The sequence below is a fragment of the Zonotrichia albicollis genome, chromosome 10 (genome assembly GCF_047830755.1).
Source record: "Zonotrichia albicollis isolate bZonAlb1 chromosome 10, bZonAlb1.hap1, whole genome shotgun sequence".
NCBI classification, from domain to species: domain Eukaryota; kingdom Metazoa; phylum Chordata; class Aves; order Passeriformes; family Passerellidae; genus Zonotrichia; species Zonotrichia albicollis.
The window spans coordinates 34,533,422-34,555,958 of NC_133828.1; the positions used below are offsets into that span (position 1 = coordinate 34,533,422).

The 22,537-nt window shown below is 42.7% G+C and overlaps 1 protein-coding gene across 6 annotated transcripts in view; it reads left to right on the forward strand.

Annotated features, from left to right (window-relative positions):
- Positions 1-22,518, forward strand: part of EPB41L5 (erythrocyte membrane protein band 4.1 like 5) — a 57,277-nt gene extending 34,759 nt beyond the window's left edge. For 5 of the 6 annotated variants that reach the window (XM_074548758.1, XM_074548759.1, XM_074548762.1 and 2 more), the window contains 10 exons: positions 3,548-3,714; positions 4,203-4,297; positions 9,257-9,382; positions 9,924-9,985; positions 10,612-10,722; positions 11,265-11,358; positions 12,294-12,371; positions 13,198-13,239; positions 13,620-13,747; positions 14,405-22,518. In XM_074548758.1, coding sequence (XP_074404859.1) covers positions 3,548-3,714; positions 4,203-4,297; positions 9,257-9,382; positions 9,924-9,985; positions 10,612-10,722; positions 11,265-11,358; positions 12,294-12,371; positions 13,198-13,239; positions 13,620-13,747; positions 14,405-14,462 — 961 coding nt within the window. In that variant the 3' untranslated portion in view covers positions 14,463-22,518. The remainder of the gene's footprint in view (positions 1-3,547; positions 3,715-4,202; positions 4,298-9,256; positions 9,383-9,923; positions 9,986-10,611; positions 10,723-11,264; positions 11,359-12,293; positions 12,372-13,197; positions 13,240-13,619; positions 13,748-14,404) is intronic. The other variant, XM_074548760.1, reaches the window with a different exon arrangement.
- Positions 22,519-22,537: the final 19 nt, after the last annotated feature.

Here is a 22,537-nt window from a genome sequence, read left to right on the forward strand (position 1 = left end):
TTTTTCTCAATAAGACCTCTTCTGAGAACTGCTGTTTGGAAATGGAATAGAATTATTTTCAATTTTTAAAGAATAAATTTAACAGAACTGTCAAAAAGGCAAAGAGTAATTTTTAAAATTATCTTTTGCTTTTTACAACTTTTTCTTTATTTTTTTGCTTTTCTGGTCCAGTTGAAAAGAAACAGATTTCCTGACAAACACCAGTCCTACCATATGATTCACAAGGTTAATTGTTAAGTCAGAGGTTAAGACTCCAGCTTTATGGGTCAGTGGTATTCTTGGGGGCCTTTAACAACATGAAGAACAAACCTTTACCCTTGAACACACTGTTTTCTTGTGTTTTCTGAATTTTGTTGCTTTTAAATTGCAATATTCTTTTCCTATTTTAAAAAAGAACAGAATATGGTAACAGAGGGCTTTTGAAGTTAATTTATATGTAGCTTTTAGGATAAAGGAGTTGTTTGAATGATTTTCAAATTATTTCACTATGTTTCAAATTGCCACAGAGCCCAGAAATAAAAAAAAACCATTATTTTTAGATATCCAGACCTGAAGAACCAAGAAATAAGTGTCAGCCAGGACATAACTTAATATTGCCTGAGATATTTTGGCCTCCTCACCCCCACATCTGATGGGGGGAAAGAGTTTGCTAATGAAGTATGAGTCTCTATTTTACAATACTGCTGAAAAAAAAGCTTGAGCAGGCTGTAAACTGAAGATCTGTGACACCTACCAAGATAATTGGAACAATCTCTTGTGCTCATTTTAGTTTTAGGTTTGGAATGGTGGATGTTGTAACTTCCACAGTGAAGCAAACCCATTTGTTTCTTTCTTATTTATAAAGTTGCATGAGAATATGCAAATGAAAACAAGTTGTTTACCTTTCAGTATCATATAATGTCTGTGTAGTTGAGGGAGAAAAAGACAAGGTATCTCACACCACTTGAGAGCTTTCTCAGTCATGTTGTACACTGAATGCCGTGTGGTACCTGTGTATGCCAATATTGGGGCCAGGCAAAAAGAAGGGGTAATGCATTAGCTACTCCCTTAACTGTGTGAGCTCCCTGAGCATCTAATGACTTATTAATGTGTTGACAAACCTTTACATGCATTACAACCCTTCATTATTCCTATATTCATATTTATTTATGTGGCTTGAACTCCTGGTATCTTTTATCAGCATTTCCCAGAGACTGTTTCTTAAAATATGATGGTAGAGGTGGATTGAAGACATAAAGCCCAGCACTTATTACTATGCAAAGTTCAAAATATCCCTTTGTGTGTGTGGGTAAATGCAGGTTTGTGGAAGGCTAATGCCTGTTCAGTTGCTGAGTACTGGGAGCTGACTGGTAGAATCCTTACTTTTCCTGGGAAGCCTTGGACAATTTCCCTTATGGCTGGTGTGCCAGTTCATCAGTATTTTGTAAAAGGTGTCAGGAATTCTGTGCAGTGATTCAAGTTTTTTGTGCTTTTTGCATTCATGGTTGGGCCATTTATGAAGCCTGCCTGGTAATCTTCCTGCTGGTGCTCTGAAGAGGGTGAAGGGTCTGGGAAACTTCAAAGGTTTTGCTGCTCTTTGGGGAACTCCTGCCTGCAAATTCCAGTGGCCGAGGGTCTCCCAAGTATGACTTTCCTCTTGCTGACTGCCTGGCTCACAAGGTGTTTCAGTGGGTCTGAAGGCAAGAGGGGTCAATTCCTACTTGAATCTTGACTTAGGAGGCTTCCTTGAGTTTATCTAAAATTCGTTTCGTTTCCCTGAGGCCCTGTCCTGATGTGGGGTGAAAGTTCCTTCAAACTGTCATGGTGTCAGCAACAGCATATGGTGTAGGTAAAATCTGAACATCTTAAAATGGTGGTCATATTAAAGATTGGACACTATTTACAGAAAATTGTGAGAAAATAGGAAGAAAATTGCTGTCTCCATGTGAAGATTATAAAGCATTTCGACTCATGTATCAGCCAAGTAATGTATGGGATTCAGTCCACTTTCCTTGTTGCCTTAATTGGAAGAGCATCTCTTCCTGTCTGTTAGTTCTAGCAATTAAATCTCTGTATCCATCATTCCCTCTCTGCAAGACTGTGTGCTGTTTGCCTTTTCCCATTAGTGGTGCAGAGAGAGGCTGCACAGGAAGTTGAAAAATTTTCCCTATTATTTGCTTTGCTAGTAGCTTCTTATTCCACTGCTTTAAGAGAATCAAGCCAGTGGCCTCAGTTTGCCTCACAGCAATTAATTGACTTAAAATGATTCATACATTATTAGCACTGGATCAGCGATATCCTGTAATCTGATTCAGAGTATATGTTTAACATTGAAAGAATTCTTTGTGTGCTTGAGCTGAAGGGGAAGGAGTTTTTCCCTGCAGCCTCTGTAGTGACAACAGGGCATTGCTTCCAGGTTCCAGGGACTGGAGGGGGGCATGAGGCTCTAACCTGGTAGTGGTAAGGGAGAAGCTGGTCTAAACTGTCAAGTGGAAAATGTCTCTTGTCTGTGCTTAAGGGTAGGTTCTATTCTGTTGTGGTGGGTATGGGCTTGATATCATTGTTCTCATATTTGGGACAGGACTTGCAATAGGGATTGATAGATTTTTCTTCTTAAATCAATATTGCAGCCAAACTGTGATTGTTGATGGAGAGTGGTTGTTGATTGAGCTGGGCAGCAGTAAAGCTGCAGTTGTGTGCACAGGCTGTCTGATGAACCATTGCATTGTGCAGCACTGGTTTCTGTGTTTGCTCTTAGGGATAGCTTTAGCTGTTACCAAGTTTTAGAGAAGTGTATGAGATTCCTGACTGCTTGCTCAACATAAATGCGGTAATATAATTTTTGGTTTTGTAACTGTTTTTCCTTGTTCACTGAAAATAGAGCTCATAGAGCAAAATTAAAAGGAGGCATTTGCATCAGAAACCAAGAGAGCTGAAACAAGTGATCCTGACAGGGTACAGAGTACATGCTGTGGTTGACTTAAAACACTGTGACTGCTAAAGTGTCATTGATTGCTCTGCCTAAGTTAACAAAACTGAAACTGGTTCTAGGTATGCCTGACCATAAGTGTCAGAGCAGTCCTGTGCAGTGCACCCTTCTACGCTCTGTTCTGCTTACCAGTGTTGGGTGAAGTGCTGCACAAACAGCTTTTTGTGATACCAACTTCCCTTCCCCTAACTCTTCTTTTTTTCTTGTAAAATCCTAGAGGGTACATTAAGTTTTTTTATAAAACCTGCAAATGTTTGTTCCAAAGAGTGTATTTCATGGATAAAAACTTCCCTTCTTCTCTCTTCACTTTTTCCACTGCTATGTAACGACACAGCAGGCAACATGGACCTGTTCTGTTAAGAAGTCTCTTACACAGATATGAAATGTTCTCTTTTTCATGTTTCTTAAGCTTGCTGAACACCAATGCCTGTTAGGTACCTGAAACAGTTTTTCTAGATTGTGGCTGGTCAGCAGAAGACAGCTTGAAAAAAGGCATTGCATGTGTTAAAGCTTTTTCTTGTTCCAGGAAGAGTGGTAACATGATTGTGCATCTCTCTGCCCATCTTTCTGCCCTTGCAGCATACCTCTTGTTGATTTGCTAGACAGCACAGACTTGCCAGAAACGTGTGTGGATGATGCCCTGGGCCGTCCAGTTGTTGGCTTGGCAGCAGGAGATTCAGAAGAGGCTGTGACTTGCCCTGCTCCTGGCACAAAGGAAACTGCTGCAGACAAAGCAGACTCTGATCGTAAGCAAACTGACAGATTTTGCCATATTGTGATGTGGGAGCTCAAGATTAAATAATAGATTGATGTGAGATTGTTTCCTTGTGAAAAATGCAGGATTGTTTTAGGAAGCTCCCTTAGATTATATGCAGAAATTTTACCTTTTACTAGAATAACAAGGACAGAGATACAAGTGAAAAGTCAGTTCTACATTGGATGTGACTTTGTCCCCAAATACAGTAAAGTGCAACCATCTAAGCAATTGACTCTGTGTTGCTCACTCACTGTGAGGATGGCTGGGTCAGTGAGCTCCCAGGAGTGCAGTGTTGTCATTTGGTGCACACAGTCTGCAGGTTTGGAACTTGCACCGAAGCTTGAGCAGGTAGATTCCCCCATCCCTGTGCTTTTTTGCACAACTCCAAAATTATGTAAATAGTATTCAGGAATAATGCAAGTTAAAAGTCAACTCCATGGAACATTAGGAAGATTATACCTTTTTTGTCATTTTCAGCGTTTGAAGACACATTCCTAAAACTGAAACAGCTGGAGACAGAGCGCAGCAGCCCCGTGCCGACTGAGCGTCCCAATGTAAACATAAACATCCAGGTAACTGGCCTGCCTTCCTCTGCTGCGGTCCTGGGGCTTGTTCAGGTCCTTCTGAGAAGCCTTCACTTGCCTTGCTCTGTTTGCAATGAGTGAGTGATACTGGGGGATAGCAATGGAAATACAAATGCTTTATGATCTATAAACCTGTGTGTGACAAGGCAGTGAGATAAAGGTGGGGGCAGAGGTGCTTGTGTGCAGACTTGCACCCTGGTGAGATTTTCTAAAATCAGTGGGAGTAAAAGGCATAAATGCTTGAAATGTTTGTCAGTTGTCTTTATCTGTAGGTTACTACCTGCATGGTGCTGGGTAGTTCACCCTCTGTCTGGAAGGGCTGAGCTGCTTTCCTGGCATTTTTCAATTCCAAGAAGGTTGTTCTGATGTTTTGTTTTGAGTCAAGTTTGCTGATGATCCATCCCTCATGTTAAGTGGCCAGTTTGTACCTGCTCTCTGATGGAGGTGTTGGTGCTGGTGTTTACACAAAGAGGAGTGATGTGCTTTGATTTACTGCTCTCAAATCCCTCTGAGCAAGCCAAGCTGCACTTCACGGGCAGCTGAGCCAAGTACAAGCCAGAGTGCCCTGAACAGGGTGAGGGCTCTCTTCTCCCTCCTTCCTCTTCACTCTTTATTCCCCAGCTTCCCTCTCTCCTCTCTCACCACCAGGAATCATTGCAGGTTTCAGTGAACAAATATATCTACAAACTGGCAAAACGTTTTTTTCCTGCCTTTGTTTTGACTTTTTGTCGAGGCACTGGGTTTCTTTAGGTTTTTAGTTTGCTCTTGAAGTTGGTAAATAGTGAGTTAAATAGGTTGAGGGAAGGGGTCAAAGAAATGCCAGGGCCATAGTGAAAACAAGTACTGTTGCTAGAAGGGATGGAGAAGCCAGGATCCTCCCTTACAACAGCAGTGAACTTTCAGAAATTCACTGGTTACCAGACAACTACCCCCAGACAGGATATTTTTCTGTGTTTTTTTTTAATGAGCTTTAAAAATGAGATTTATTTTTCATTACTCTGCTTTCTGTGATGCAAAAGCTTTGGGAGATTTTTGTGTTTTGGGCAAACAGAGAGAGTGAAACACCTGGTAGTGTTATCTCTCTTTAGACTACCCTCCCTTGCAGGGAGGCCCAAGGATTTATCTAGCACTGAGTGAAGCAGCTATGATTTTTCTTGCTCCTTCAATAGTAACAGGAACCAGGTGCCAGGAGAGGTGTTCAGCAGAGTGTGTTTGAGCTGAGCCCTCTCCTAAGCGTTTGTTTCCCACCTCCATGTGAGAGGAGGCTGCTGCTGTGGCTGCTGCTGTGGCTGCTGGCTCTGGCCCCTTTAAGGCTGCTGGCAGGGCTGCCTGCTGCACCTCTCTGCCTGGTGAGTGCATTACAAAGATTACCAGGTCTCTAAGAAGATTAGTCAGTAGACTGTCGGTCCTGTTATGCTGAAACACTGCTTGTACATAAACTAAAGCAAATGAACTCAGTTTATTTAAGAATATTTTAGCCTGTTGAGCTCCACTTTAGTTCAGACAGAGAGGGAAAAACATTTAATTGGTTCATTGAAGAGAATGGCCCGGACCTGTTTCAGAGGTTTTTAAGTTGTGGCTGATTTATAATAAGCAAGCTAAGATTCCTGTAATGAGCTAATCTAACAAACAGCTGCCAATACAGAACAGTCACAGTCATCCAGCTGCTGTCACATAAGGTGCTGAGGAACTTCAGAGGTTATAGATACTGGGAGGACAGTAATCTGATTAGAGAGCAAGAACATTTGCATAACAGAATTATGGATCAACATTATGTCAGTAGGTGGTAAAACACTGTTCAGCTTTAAAGAAGGAAGTGCAAATTATATTAGGAAAATGTAAGAGTAGATCACTGGAGGGTTTTTTAGGGTAGAAGAGACAGAATAAAACTTGTCTGCCTATGATGTAGCTTGCCAAGAAGTCACTTGAGAGTGTTTGTTTAAAAAAGATAGACAAAGATTAGAGACTCTCTGCATAGTTGAAATTCCCAATGCTTCAGATTGCAAAGACATGTAGGTTACAGTAGCACCAAATGAGCACACCCTTCAGAGAGGAAGGTTAATGGTTTGGAAACCAGTCCTGAAAAGAGTGACCTAAAAGTTGCTATTAAAAATGCTTTGTTTCCTGCCTTTGAAGGCTGCTTTAAAAACACAGAAGGTTTCATTTATGGTGTTTGTTATAAAATGTACCTGTGAGCTCTTCTCCTGTACTTACTTTTCTTCTTAATCTGTTAGTAAAAGTGTTTGTGCTATCCTCTTCTGGCAGAATTGCATAAGACTGCAATATATCCACTAAAACCTTGCAATAAGTTTGGATCCTGGAGCTTGCTATTATTTCAGAGGGAATGCAGAATTGCAGCATCCTCTCTGAACGTGTGTGATTACAAATTTCAGCACACGCAGAAACTGTTACAGTACATAAGAGGTTTGGAAAATGCATTGGGAGAAAGTGTTCTCTTTCTACTCCTGAAGGCAGAGCTGCATCCTGAACTTCATGACACTGTTTACATGCCAACTCTCTTCAGCTTTGTTAATTAAAAATCTTTAACTGTTTTCCATCAGGAGATAGAGATGGTCTGACAGTCATCTTTATGTAATTCTATGCTTGCAATCAGTCAATCCTGATTGATTCCTTTGGTAGGGAAATATTTATCTAGCTACCCCTGTTCTTCTAGAGAAAAAGAGGAAGCCAGGGAATGAATGGCTTCATTTTTCTCTGCTGCTCACTGCCAAAATCTGTTGGGATGGAAGAATGAGACTTTGTCCTTTCCCAGCTTTCAATAGTGCAGTGACCAGATCTGGCAAACAGAGCAAATAGCTTTAAATACACCAGTGCTCTGCTTTCATCAGCTTCTGAAGGGAAATGAACAATAGAGGTTCACCCTGTTTGCCCGTCTTCAAAGTCTGCTCCTGAGTCAGAAATACAAGGACATGAGGGTTTACTTTTTCTGAATTGTTGTGATCGGTAAATACGTGGAAGTTGGTTCAAAATGTACCTGTATTAGGCTCCGTCTTCCTGCACAAAGTGATTTTTAGTGGCACAGGGAACAGAACTCAAAAGCACAAAGGGTTGGGATCACATGCCTTGTTACTGCCTTTAATCTTTCCTTGCCTTTTTGCATCACTGCCTAGCTCCATGTTTTGATTGAAGAACACAGTACAAGTGTAGTTTGTCTGATCCATGGAAACAGCAAGCGTTCCTAATGAGCTGGAATAATGACAAACCCCAGCAGCTTCACTGTTTTGTGTGAACACCTGAAATACCTTGTAAATTAGACATCTGGAGGCATTAGCAGGTGCTGGATGCTTTTCCCTCTAGCTACATGCTTTTTTCCTTAAAAAAACCTGTAAGACACCTAGGCTTTTTTCAAGTGCAAAATAGGGTCAAAAAAAATGGATCATTAATATCGAGGGAAATGCTTCCTTGGTGGTATGAAATTTATGCTCTATTAAATTAAAATATTCTGTAATTGTGCTAAGCTTTTTGAAAAGTAGGGAGTCTTAATTGTTAACAGACTAGAGTGACCTAATTAAATTGATTTTTCAGGTGGAGGAAGCTGAGAGGAATTTAATCAATAAAATGGTACTTCAAGCACCAGTGTACTGATGTGCTCAGTTAAAATGATTTGATTCATTGTATTAGTGGAATAATGCATTCAAAATCCTGTACAGGTAGTGTCACACATGGCATCTGCTTCAGTGAGGTCCAGTAGAGACTTAAAGATTATCACAGTGGGTGCTGCAGCTGTACAAATAATAATAATATCATTGTAATTAATTCCTTTTGGTAATTCCAGCAACTTCTCTGAGATAAAAGTATTTAAAAGTACTGTTGGTCCTCATAGCTTTTTATGCTGACAGTGACCATTGAATATTTTGTGAAGTTCATGGCCAACTGGGTCAAAATTTGAAAATGGATTCTCCTTTAGATAGTCTTCTAAGATCTTGTTTGGATATCCCAAAAGCCCATTTAGAGGGAGACAAAAAAAAGGAAATGTTTTTCCCCTCTCTAAAGACCAAATAACTACACGTTCTCAGCAGTGTCTGCAGGGAATGTAGAAATCTGAGAGTGGATGGAGAGCTGTGGGGAGGCAGGTGTTCACCTCTTTTTGACTCCTCTGTTCTGCTCTTCTCTTTGCAATGGGCCCCATTCCTCCTGGGCCCGCTGCAGGTGGGAGTGCAGCAGGGTTGTCCTGCCCGGGGCAGTCCTGCAGCACAGGGGAGCAGCCTGCCCTAGACCGGGGCAGATGGTGAGGAACGCAGGACTCTGTCTCCCCCTGCTGAGTCATACCCTCAAAAGGAAGGTCACAGGGTTTAGTTTTCACTCAGCTAATTAACTTCTGCCACTAATCAAATAGCAATTAGTAGATTGAATGCTTAATTAACATTTTATAATTAAGAAATGAAATTCTCATAATGAAGTATATTGTCGTGAAAGGTATCTCGTTCTTACTTCTCTTCATTATGTATCTGGCTGCCAGTTTGCTCTGATATAATCAGTGGTGGGAGAGGTAGTTAGTAGCACATTAATTAAACTCTTGGTCTAACTTATAAGTGGATTTTAAATTAAAAATCTTCCCAACTTGCATTTGAGAGTAAATTATCAACTTTTACTTAGGCTACACTGACCTGATATAATGGCTGTTTTATTAATCTCCTCTCAGTAAACTAGGCTGCAGTTTTAGGATGCACTTCATTTCTTGCACACTGGATTTTTAGCACAGCAGTTTGCATATCCATATTCAAGCATTGTGGTTTTTTTCTTTGTGTTGCTTGACATCATAACTGAGTTCCAAAATAAAGGAAAAAATTGCTTTTCCATTTCAGTATAAATCTGCTGACTTCCCTTTGGCTTCAGAGCCTTGTTGTTATTTAGAGATGTTGATAAACTTCAGCCCAGACTTGTCCATGTGGAAACTGCTTCTGATAAAGATGTTTTCCTGTCTAGGATGAAGTGGTGAAGTTGACAGATAAATGTCTTAACAATGCAATCGAGAGCCCAATGGTAGCAGCCAAGTGGCTTCCAGCAGATCTCAAAAGCAATATCCTGAAGGCCCAGGCAGAAGGGCACAAGGTGAGCGCTCGACTGAGCAGAGCTGGGACGCTCTCAAATGTTTTATTTCTCTTAAATTGCCTGGTGTTGGAGAAGGTGCCTTGCAGATAAGGGTGTTCCAGGAGCCTTGTCCAAGGCAGAGTCAAGGGCTTCTCACAGTGATAATGGTTCTGTGCTGGAATGGTTGCCCAAGGAGGAATTCCTGTCCTTGATGATACTCAGCAGGTAACAGAACAAGGCCCTGTGCAAACCCTGGTTTGAGAGGTCATTGAGACCGGTAACCTCCAGAGGTTGCCTTCTAATCAAGTAACTAAGACTGGGCTTTTTGCATGTTCTAGTAAATTCCTTAGCAAATAACAGTATTTTATTTGGTTTTGTTGGTGAGTTTATTTTATTTCTGCACTGAAGTTGTCATGGAGTTGATGTTCTAAGTCCCTGAGCTGTAGATGAACAGCACTTTTTTGTGCTGGGATAGAGACACTTGACTCTACTGTGAATCTCAGAACTGACACAAGATGCAAACAGGTATCAGAAATGTCTGTCTCTGTTCATTTCTTCTCAGGTTGGAAAAGATGACAGCATGACAGGTGTCAAGAATTCCAATATTCAGGAGGCTGCTGCCAGGTAGTGAATAGATTTTAAGAAACATGTGATTTAGTTACCTCACTACAGAACTGAGAATTTGCAGTTTAGTGTGGTCTGCCAGTGGCTCAGTCACCATTGCATTTTACCTTGCATAGGGTACCTTAACCTCCTGAGTGTGAAGTGGTTTTGAGAAGAAAACCAGGATTACAACTGCTAAGTGTTATTATATACAAGATAATACAGATGCTCTTTATTCTCCCATACCTGATGACCATTGTTACAACAGCAATTTCAACTGCTAATTATTTCTGAAATGTGAACAGCTTCAGTGTGGGGAGAGGGGATGGGTCTGTTCACAGTAGGTGTTTTCCAGGGGAGGAAAAAAATTTGTATACAAACTCCTGCAGTGACAATTTCCTGAGAATTACTAAATATGAAATGATTGCAGGTCCAGTGGGACTGCAGGCATTGAAAAATGTAAAAGGTTACCACATGTAACTTCTTGACCATTTGTGATGATGCAGAGGGTGATACTGTAAATAAAATGTACAAATAAAATCTACATTGGCAGTCCCAAAACTTTGATGTAACAAGTGATTCATAAAGAGCCTTCCATGGAAGGTTGTACCTGTTTTCTCTTTTTGTTTTTTGTTGGTTTGTGCCAGGAACCTTATCCTGTCAGGCAAATCACAGAGCAGCCCCCCAGCAACCAGTCCGGTATTTCAAGATCCAAGGGAGCTGCTGAGAGCAATCCCTGCTTCAAACACCTTTGTTCCGTAAGTGTCTCAGGAGAAACATGGTTCTGGGGTAAGGGGACTGTGCAGGGGATGATGAAAGGCCTGAAAAGATGAGGAAGAGTTGCTGAGCATTTAGGCTACATCTAAGCAGGTTTAGGGATGCATTTTTAATTACCGTTGCAGCAGTTAATCAGTGGGCCAGGCCTCGGGGTGAGTATCCTTGCAGGCAGTATGGGAATCTCTCTCATCTTCTGAAAGGACTGAGATTCCTGACATCCTGCTGCCCCTGGCTCTAAAGAGGAAGATGAGAGGATGACAGGAAAGGCTTCAGGCAAACTAGACACAGGGGCTGAAGAAACTCCTTTGAGATAGAGGACATGGATACCGTTGGGTCTATGCACAGCTGTAGCTGGGGCTGTGGGAGAGAGCAGTAACCTGTGGAGGCAGTTGGAAGGCATTTACATTAACATACACCACCAGTCTTTTGTCTGCCTCCCTGGAACTGGAGTCAAGGTTTTGAGCTGTCGCCCTGTTCCACGCTATCCAGGCAGAGTGCTAATGAGGGTGTTTTCCCCTTTCAGTAATACCTTGAATGAGGACAATGCTGACTCTAACCATGAGGACCTGCTAATTCCAGCTAATCTGGCTCCAGCTGAGGAGGCTGCTGTTTCAAAGGTATCACCACCTGCCAGCCTGGAAGGTTTCTGTCACATTCTGAGCTCTGATGCCTCCAGGCAAGCCCAGCAGACCTTGCTGCATGCCTCTCATAGCTCTGTGAATGCCAGCCGCTGGGGAATGCCAGAGAGTGCTGTCTGAAAAGCAGGCAGGGACACTGCACAGATCTTTGCAAAGGCCATTTCTTCGTGTCCTTTCCAGTTCATGGCATAGCTCTTATTTTTCTAAACTGGTTGTTTTTCTCACACTGGAGGGAGCCCCTTGCATCCCAAGGATTTCATGCTCCAGTGAGAAGGTGGTAGGGATGAAATTCTGACATAGGCAGTTCCCATCAAAAGAACCACAGAAGGAAAAGTTTAAATTTAGATGTTCATTTGTTATATTCTAGTTACCTTAAGGTATTTTTTAACTGGACTCCATGAAGAGCTCAAATTTGGGGAGTAAAATCTCTTTTGTCCCTCTCTAGAAGAAAAGCAGAGTCCAATAGCATTGGACCTGTGCTGCCTTTATTTACTTGAGCAGACTGACAGGTTGTTCTGGATGACCAAAACATCCTGCCCTGTAGCTGTTTGGCCTCTAAACCAGTATTACATAGTTGATCCCACTGAATAATCATAAATTTCCCTGAATTCAACCACCCCACTCCAGACCTTGCTGACTTTCGAATGGTGCATACCCCACCCCACACAGAGGGGAGGGGACAGTTTCACTGCTTGCTTACAGTAGCAATCATGTTGTTTCCAGTACATTAATGAGAATAAGGGAAATCAAAAGGCTATTTTAAAAGATCAAATGGAAAGACGTGAAAAAATAAGCCTGATAAAAAGTAGTGTTGATTAAAGATACTGGTCTATAACTCAGGAAGCCACTAGAGTGTTCAGTAGACCTGTGTGGTTGCTACTGGGAATTCAATTCAAAACTGATTTATTCCATAGAGCACTCCAGATGACCAGGACGTTTCCTTAACATCACTGACAGAGAATCTAATTGACTTTACAGAAGCCACACCTCGGGTAAATGTATTTCAAACCCAGACTTTTTCCTTTGCACATAACAGTGATTTTTACTCATGGACTCAGAGTTCTCTGGCTTTAGTGTCTGTCTGCCAGGCTTGGATCTGCAGCAGATCCAAGAAGGACAGGGATCACTGCTCCCATGGCCCCCATGTGCAGGGTGGCTGCAGTAGGGGTGTAGAGTGACAGCTTTGCAGGGGAAATGAAGGAGCCTGCAGAGTGAGCCTGTGTGTGTGCCACAGGAAGCTCCAGTACTGTTTTGGTAGAGCTGCAAGTGCCAGCCTGCTTCTCACACTTAATAAGGGATACATAAGGGTTCAGAAATACATAATTCAGAAATTATATTTTGAAGATATATGTACATGTGTATATGTCTGTGTATATATAGGCATACACACAAATACTTGATTAGTAGACTTGTAATACTAATCAAGCCTTTTATATAGATAAAAAGAAATCTTTTGTAATCTATGCTGGCAAAAATGAGTTATATTGTATGCACCAAGAGAAAGGGGGAAGAAGGAGGACTTTCAGACTCTTCACAGTAGTGTTCTCTGGATTAAGATTGTCCACAAAGCACTAAAAGATGATGGATTCTTTCCTTTGGAAGGGAGCACTGAGTTGAAACTGCACCCAGTGAGTGTCTGGCTCTGTGTGTGCTCAGTGGGTGCCGTCTCCAGCTAATCACGCTCGTGATTCAAAGGCTAACAAGGGGCAAATATCTGAGATTGGTTTGGGGGAGGTGTTGTTTTGGGAGGTATGCTATTTTGACAAGTTTCTTAACTGCTTTCAACCTTTTAATTGAGTTTTTATTTGCTTTTTGTAGGTGTCTTCTCAGCCCATTGTAACACCGAGGTGGATAGTGCCAGTGAGTTACTTAACCATTTCTTAAGCAAAAAAGTGAAAGCTTTTGTCAATGATTAAGAAAAAGGAGTTCAAGTTAAATAATAAAATACAATAATTTTTTATAGTTTGATCTGGTACATGAATTTATAGACCTTCAAAAACAAAGCAAACTAATTCAGCTGGAGTGAATCAGACAACATATCCTGTTAATAGTTAAATTCATTTTTGCTGTATTGTACTGCAGGTAAATGCTATAAAATTTCTTACAGAATTTGTATTAGTAAAGCCCAGTCTGGAGTTTAATGAATCTTATTTTTGCCATTTATATGTAAATCATATTGAAAAGTTAGCTTGTCTTGTCCTGGCTGGTGTTTTGAGTTTATCTCATTCTTCCCCATTCAGACCGGACTGGTTTCCAACGGGCCTTTGGGAAATAACGTTGCCTTATCTTTGAAGGCAGTGAAAGGCAGCACAGAGACCCTGACGTCCTCAGCTGGGCTGACCCCATCCCAGCAGGCACCTGAAGTGAGGTGAGCTCACTCCACGGGTCTGTGTGGGCACTCTTACTGCTTCCTCTGACATAGTTACAGTGGCCATTTAGACACAATGCCTTGTTTTGCTGTGCTAATAAACTGTAGCTCTGTCTCAGTTTATAGCATTTCAAGTATGACAAATAAATGGATGTGTGTATGTTATAATTTCACTTCAGTTTCTTTCCTTACCTGCTCAGATGTTCTAATGATAGACTGAAGTTATGGTACTGAAGAATTTTCTGAGAAATCTCTTTACAGTGTTTCAGTACCTGCCAGAGGATTGGTGGGAGGGGGGAGATGCCCTCCCAGTTACTTCCAAGCTATAAGAGTGTCAGAAAACCCAACTGGTAGAAGCCTTTTCCCTTGCTATTCCATTCTGCCATGCTGGTGAGGCAGAATGATGGCAGTGACAACCAGGCCTTGCAGTGACCATCTTTAAAGAATGGCAGTGGTGCTACTGCTGCATTGTTTAAATTTATTCTGTTTGTTCTGCTGCAGTTGTCCATTAGAAAAGTTTGTCTGTTGGTCTCATTAAGTTACAAGGGGAACAGCCATGAATGCTCTTTGAAGCAATACTCCTCTCTTGTAATGCATCATGGCAGACCTTTTTGGAGGAATGTATTTACAGAACCTTATTTTTTTCACCCCTTTTAGCCCAGTTACTGAGGATGCTGCAGTAAGAACAAAATGTTTACTCACCACTGAACTCTAGAAGAAGGAGTGTCTGAAACTCTCACCTTGTAAAAACTCAAATCTTCTAACATGTCTCCATGGGATCCTTCCAAAAGACTTGCTTGGGATCAAACTCGTTCTGAATGGGAGTCAGACAGCCAGCTGGTTTGCCAGGATCCAGGAAGAGACTTCTGCATTTTTCACAATAACTGGAACTGCAGCCTGAACTGGGATGTAAAACCACATGCACATTCGATCTTCTCCTTCAGGAGAAGCGAACTGTCACACTGGCGCTAGTTCTGAACTGAGGAAAAGAAAGCAGCCGTGTCCTGCTCGTGCTGGTTGATGGTTCCTTACCCTGAGCTGGCTCTGGTGCTGGAAGGTGTCAGAGCTGTGGGTGTGAGCTGGGGCCCTGATGGCTGCGGGATGATGAACGGAGCAGGGATGAGGAGAACTCGCAGGGCCCCCTCGTGGCCGTGCCTGCACAGGCTCTCCGTGGTGGTCACTGTCCCTCCGTGCAGCCAAGGACATTTTCTTCTGTGTGATTATTCTCTCTGGTTTTCCCTCGTTGTACCAACACATGCTCTCCTTTTTGGCCTTAACCCCCTTAATAATCCTTGCACACCCTGTTACAGTACCTGGAAAGCATGAGAGTCTAATCCATCAGTGACTAGCTGTGTTGACTGGGTTTGAGCTGCTGTTCATTGCAACCAGGAAAATGGAAATTACCTGCCAAACAGCTTGTAGCATTAGCAGAATACAGCAGAATACTTGTACTGATGATTTCATTTTCTACATGAGTCAAATACATTTTAGACTAGGGATCTGTATGTTTTAAGAGCCAAAGCAGTGAAGGTGTGAGTGCAGCTTGCTTCAGGAATTGCTTATTGATTAGTATTGTTGTCTTCTAAGACTAGAAAGGAAAACAGTTTTCTTGTTTCTCTTCATGCTGATTCTGGGTGTTTTTTCCAGACACTGGGCTTAAGGAATACTTAGCAGGTATTTTTGCAGCCTGAGGATGCAACTAGATCAATTTTTAACACCACTTTGAATCCTATTCCAAGTGTCATCTAGTAGTTGTATGTGGAACAAATAGCAGAAAGACTAGGGTGAAAATAGGAAAAAAGGATTAAAAATTCCTGTAAGCAATTAACTTCTTTGTAGAAGGAAGGTAAGAGCACACACTGCCCAGTGTGAAGGCATTTGGGTGCCCAGGTTTGGGGTACAGTGCATACAGTTCAGAGGTCCTTTGAGCTCTGGGCAGCAGTATCATCACATGGACCCTGATGATGTAGTCTGTGAAAAAAGTAATGCAGAGTCACAGAGAGCAGAAACAAAGATGATGAATCCCACATCTAGCAGAGAAGTACAGATGAAACAGCTGAGATCTTTTCTTCTGAGGAAGAAGCTTGAACCTGTGACTGAGGTTGGAGGGCATTTTCTGAATAGTGCCGCTGTTTGTAGATACTTACATGCATGTGGTTCTTACAAACAAACTTAAATGTGAAAATTTGTTCTGGATCCTGTATGCACAATTTCATTTCTGCCCACTAGCTGTGTGCACGTGTCTCAGTGTAAATAAGGGTTTGGACCAAACCACTGTGGGTTGTGCAAGTGAGCTGGGCCCAGTGAGGCTGCTGCATTCAGACCAAGGTGTTTGTGCTGCTGTTGCTCTCGTGCTCTTCTTTGCAAGATGCTGAATGAGCGTTCAGGGAGAAGCCACGTGGATTTTATCTGGATTTTACGTTACCCACTGCCACGTCTCAAAACCCCTGAGGCCTTAACAGAGGAATGTAGGGACCAGAGAAAGCCCCTAGGACTGACATACCAGAGTGACTCTGCAGGCAGTGCTTTGCAGCCATTGCCTCAGGAGCCAGGACTTCAGGATTAGTGGCAGGTGCTGCAGGTGCCTCTCCAGCCAGCACCAGGGCAGCACACGGCAGGTCCTGCTCCCAGCCCTTCAGATTTCTCATTGCTACTTCCAGTTGAGTATTAGCTTTTTTTTACACTTTTAAGTCTCAGCCTTACTGCTTTTTAAAATGTAGAAGATTCCTGATTCGAATATCAAATGTCTCAGTCCGGATTAATAATGCAGTTGCCAGCAAAGTTCCTGCAGGAAAAGGGAAGCAATGGCTGCAACAGTCTGCTTTCTGCACAAAGCCAGGACTGTGTGTGGAAACTTGGCACTTGCTATTCATCTGTTTGCTCAGCAGCTGAGCTGGCATTCACCAGCTACATGTGTTGGGTTTGTAAATAGACAGAATGCAGTAGCATTTTCTTAGGCATGTTTGATATTTGGCTCTTCCCGTTGGGTTCAGGAGCTCTGCGAACTGTCAGCTTGAATCCCTCCCAAAACTGGAATAACAGAAGTTTACAGTTTTCCAGCACTGTGTGTTGAATACCATCCTTAGATTCCTCCCAAGCCATCACAGCAAATAACAAGTAAATAGCGTGTGGTGAGTGTGTCCCCTGAAATCTAAATGGTTCCAAATAACCAACTGTTATTTCAGCATGGTCAGGATAGCCGTGTTTGGAGGGGAATGTTGTAATTACACACATGCACACACACAGAAACTTCAAAGGGGTGAGGCTTTCCTCAATTTTCAGAGGACTAATATTTGAAACTTCATGTAAAAATGCAAACACTTCAACTGGTAAATTGGGAACTTGCAATATCTTATAGATTTGGGGCTACAAACCCAACTCTCTCAGCAAAATCTGATACTTGGAGCAACTGTTCACTCAGTTTACCTTGATGTAGCTTACTTATCTAACCAAACCATTGCTTATGTAGGAGCCTGGCAAGACCAAGGTGACACAGGTTTGTGATTGAACATCCTGCAGTCTGGCATCACTGTTCTGGTTTGCAGCTAGAACTACTGTCTTACAACATGACTGCCTAACAGGTACTGTAGCATTCCTCATCACCTGCATTTTATCAAACACAAATAGGGATAATAGTTCCTACAGTTAGTGTTATAAAGTATCAGTTAATGCCTGTGTGCTACTGAAAAAAGGATTTTCCTGCCATTGCTATACTATTGATTGATTGGCTATAGGGTCCAAGCTTGTTCTTAAAGTCTATTTTTTAGTATTTATTTAAAGAGATTTATAAATAAAGCTTTTGTGTGAATTTGGTGTCAGGATGTTGGCAGGTCTGCCAACCACTGAAAAGCTGTAAGAGTTGACAGGAGTGAATGAATGAATGCTAAGTGATTGCATCTGAAAGTAAAAGTGATTTTACTCCAGTCACATTCTGTGACTGGAGTAAAAGGTTTCATAGAAATCTTGGTGTTTATTATAACAGCATCTCTGCCCTTATCTCAGACTGATTAACCTGAGAGAGATGCATTTCAGTCTCATCTGTTTAGGACAACCAGAGTCTGCATGTGCTGTGTGTATTTACAGGCTTAGGAAATGGGCATTAAAATGTCGGAGTTGAGGCTTTCTTATACCAGAATTAAGGGAATCTCTTCTTTAGTTCAGTGGTAATAGAGTTTAATATTAGGTAATTTATAGCACATAAATTACCTACTTACCTGTTAATCAGTCATGGTTAATGAATTAGCTTGAATGTATTTGATTTTAAGCTTAAATTTTTCTCATACTTTGTGAAAGACAGACAGCTATGTAAGATAATTTTGGACATTTTTTTGGAGACAACTTTGGCAAGAAAATTTGCAGCCCTGTTAGAGCACCTCAGGTGAACAATGCAGATATGTGTGGGTCTCTCTACAAGCTGTTTGCAGTCCTTGCCTGCTCTCCCTTTGTGTGCACCCTGTTCCTTCCTTCTCATTTCATGAAGCAAAGACATTCTCTTGGGATGAGTGTGTCCTTCATAAACAGCACGGGATGTATTTTTCACATTGTGAACATTTTCTGGTACAACCCAAATCTACTGGTGAAGTGATAGCAGCTAGCAGCCAGCTACCATTTAAAGCTCTGTCTGGGCACATAGTGTTTCTGAGTTTAGGAAGCCGTAGTATCTCTATACATACATATATATATATATGTAGCTGTTAGACACTGTAATGTCACAGCTTTCAAATGCAGCTGGACAATCAACTTTTCAACCAAAAGACAGACCAGGATATACTAATGGCCTTTCAGTGACACCGGGGTGAGCCGGGTGTGTTTGCTGCAGGTGTTGGCAGCACCGACAGGAGTGCAGGGCCCTCCCCACAGCGCGGGGCAGAGGCAGAGCTGCGCTGGCTCCGGGCAGTGCCGTGGGGATGCTCAGCACGGCCCTACAGCCAGGCCCGGCGCGGTGGCACGGGCGGCTCCGAGGGGCTGCTGGCCTGAGGAGCAGGCACTGCCTCGCCCACAGGGCCGGGAGCCACCGGGTTCTCCTGCAGAATTCACCTCCTTTAGACTGCTTGGCTTGAGCACTCTGCTCCATAAACACACACACCACCCCCACCTACATAACTGGACAAACTTATTTTTAAAGTATATAAGAATATTTTTTAAGCTAGATTTGTTTTGTTAAAGCCGCACTAACTACTGTATTTTTACTTTTTATATGTAAAGCTTGGCAATAGCTCTCAATGTATAATTTATTTGTTGGGTTTTTTATAAAACAAAGTGCACCCTCTTGCTTCTGTTTCACAACACTGGTGACATATGAACTGTCTTAGGCACTGCACTGAGATCTGTATTGAAACTGTACATGGGAACAAGTAGATCTGTAGTCCACTCAACCCAGTCTTGGAATGTTTGTACTGTAGTTTTGTCTTAAATACACCATGTCAGTGCAAAAGTCTTGCAGAGTCATCTTTGGGCCCCCTGTGTTCCATGGCACAGCACTCAGAGGTGGGTCAGCTGGGGCTTGGGACACCGGGTTGCTGCTCTAAGCTTAGCCTGTTGTCAGTTAAAGTGTAACTTAGGACAGCACCAGAGCTTGCAGGTGGATGCTAAAGAATTCAATGGCTTTTTCCCAGCAGAGCTGAGAGTGCCCAGGAGGACTGTCAGGTGTGCAGTGCCAGAAGGGGAGCCCGAGCTGCCCGGTGTGGTTCCAGCGCAGGCCGGTTCACCCAGAACCTCACTCCTGTCGCCAGCCAGGGACTGGGCTGGGCTCCCAAGTGCAGCAGCACTGATGACTGATTGTTTAAAGGGAACTGTTTACTCCCAAGCCCTGACTTTGGCTAAATGCTAAAGATGGTAGCAAAGGGCAACTAAACCCTTTGATCATCTTTGTTTCTCAAAAACTATTTGGAAAGTATCAAAAGGAAGAGAAATTACTCCATCCTAATGACTAAGCTCATAGGAGATAATTTCTCTGGTGGCATAATTTGTTGTGTAGGTCAAACTGTGATCCCACTGATAAATCACTGAACTGTTCTTCAAATCCACTTACAACTCAAAACAATGAAACATTTAGGTGTTTCTGTTAGTAAAAACCTTTGAATATCTGCATTTTAGAGGATAATATTTCTGCCATTCATACATTTTAATGTTCAGAAACAGAATGTCAGTTAAAACAATGAGTTTGTTGAGATGTTTAGTGCTGATCAATTTGTTCCCTTATATAAAATTTATGATACAACAGCACATCTTATGTCAGATGAGGTTGCCAAGAATTCTGCATCCTTTTGCATTTGTTCTATGGACTGCATTTCTGTAAGCATATCAGATATGTGCAAGGTTCCCTGCTTTTCATAGACATTCTAAACAGCCAACTTCAGTGGCAGCCCCTTCAGTCCCAGCCAAGAATGGGGTATTGTGTTTTGTTGCTAAATATTTGCCACTAGCTGGAGTAATTCCATTCGTTGTTTCATGCAGGCCACCACCGAGCTTTCAGATGGCAGCAGCTTTTAGTCACTCGCTTGGGCATGGGATGAATTCTTAACTGCTACAGTTATGGAGAAATACCATAAGCACATCCACAAAGGCTCTTTTCTGCCTCTCTGAAAAGGTGCCTGCAGGGGGAAAAGAGGAGTGAGATGCTCTGAGAACCCTTTTGGTGGAGCTGATAGCACTGGCTGAGGTGTGAAGGGGATATGATCAGGAAGTCTCACAGTGGTGCGAGCAAGGATTGTGTCCCTAGGTCTGGACACTGGAGGGTACCTGAAATATGGTTTGTGCATGGCCAGAGTGGACTGAGGTGTCAGGCACTCCTGTGGGCATTTGTGGGATGCAATCACTTCATTTCCCAACACCCCTCTCTTCCAGCTTGAGCTCACCCTTGTTTTCTGAAGACCTGGGATTGGGCCACAGGGGGAAAAACATCCTCCAGTGGCTTCAGCAAAGGTGCTGTAGCACAGAGCCCCACCTGAGGATCAAGGCTCTCTTCCCTTGCACAGCATGGCTGGGCCCAGCTCCAGCTCAGCCTCCCAGCCCTGAGCTCCCATCCCTGCAGCCAGGCCTTTCCTGGTGTCCTGTCCGGGGCAGGGAACAGCGGGGCCCTCAGGGCTGGCTCAAGGTTTGGCACCCTTAGTGATGGAGTGGGTGTGGTGCTGCCAGTGCTGTGCCCCCACCTGACCTGGCACACGGGCAGAGCCCGGGGCAGCCAACAGGGAGATGGGCTCACTGCAAGCTGCTTTTCCTGCCCGTGCCAAGCCATTGCCTTTGGGCTGGCTTCTGTCCCGCCTGCGTTGGCTCCGAGTAAATGTTAAACCCTTCGTGGGGCTGCCAAAGGAAGAGAGTTTGAGGGGGCAGGAAGAAAGGAATGGCAGAGGCTGGATGCCATTTTCCTGGGGCTCTTGCACATCCCCAGGATACCGCTACCTGCCAGGAGGCCTTCGCGTGACTTGGAAAAATCACTGGCTTATTGTTGCCCTTTCCAGTTAAATTTCCTTCCCTTGTCAATCCTAGATAAAAGGCTGTATGTTACAGCAGCTCAGGATAAAGCCAAAACAGACTTGTCAGTCAGCACCAGGAAAACAAGCTGCTGATTTAAGACTGCAGTGCTGAGTACATGCTCAGCTCAGGCACTGTATTGATGTCCCTCCAAACAAACCTCCTCAAACTGGGAAATTCTTGTTCTTGGGGGAGAAATTCAAAGACTGGGCAGCCCCTGAAGCCGGCTGAAGTGCAGGGAGATGACTGGGGCTTGCACAATCGTGTTCCTTGGTCAGAAAGGTAAGTTACTTGTTCAGTTAGAAAATACAAACACATATTTTAGACTCATAAAGGTGAACATGAGCACACAGTGATAGGAAACAGAGCAGGCTTTATTCACGTGGCAGTGTACAGTCCTCTCTGTTTCCAGGTAAGGGTCATGGATGGTGCAAATAACTCTTAAGTACCTTTTGCAAATCCATCTGTAATTTTCCTATTGAATTCACATGACAGTTACTTGTGAAGAGATGATGAAAGTATCTCTAAATATTCTTGAAATCTGTAAATTACTTGTAAGTCATTATTCCTATGAAACTTTTGGAAAGTATTTGAACTTTTCAAATACTTGGAAGTATTAACTTTCAAGTAATTTCAGACACCAGCAGCTCTTACAGACAGTTGCTGTTCTGTCAGAAGGTGGGTATTTAGTAACTTCTTTGGAATTAAGTGCTTTGAACACTGGACAATATTACCTTGCAAAACAAGCACTTTTTTCTTTTCAGCAAAGAAAAGTCATATATGAAAAAGCCATATATGAACTCAGAACTTACTGCAACAGGGAGGAAATGTGTAACAAGTACTATGTAGGGTGATAAAAGAGTTGGAAAAGCAGAAATCTCTTTAGGGCTAAAACATGAGTTACCAGTGCAAACAGCCCATGCTTTGTGCCACTCTGTCAAGCCCTCCTCTTTCTGTTCTCTCCCCACCACACTGTGGGAAATCTTTTGATTCTGTGTTCAGCCATTAAAGCCAACACTCATTTGGCACATCCTTTGTTCTCACAGGTATAATGCCCTTCCTCTGGTCCTTGCTGATGATTTCCAGGGGACACTCGTTGTTTCACTTCCTCAAGGTTATATACAATCCTTGAATAACTTCTGGAATTCAGTTGCTGATTTGTTTGTTGGGTTCCATTGTCATAGGCCTTTTCATGTTGCAAATACATTCTGCAAAGGACACTCAAGAATATAAAATCTTAGAGAACATTCATGTTAAGACTAATTGAAACTCTCAAATGTGATTGTATTTCTCTCTTATGCCAGTGCAAAAGGAGCA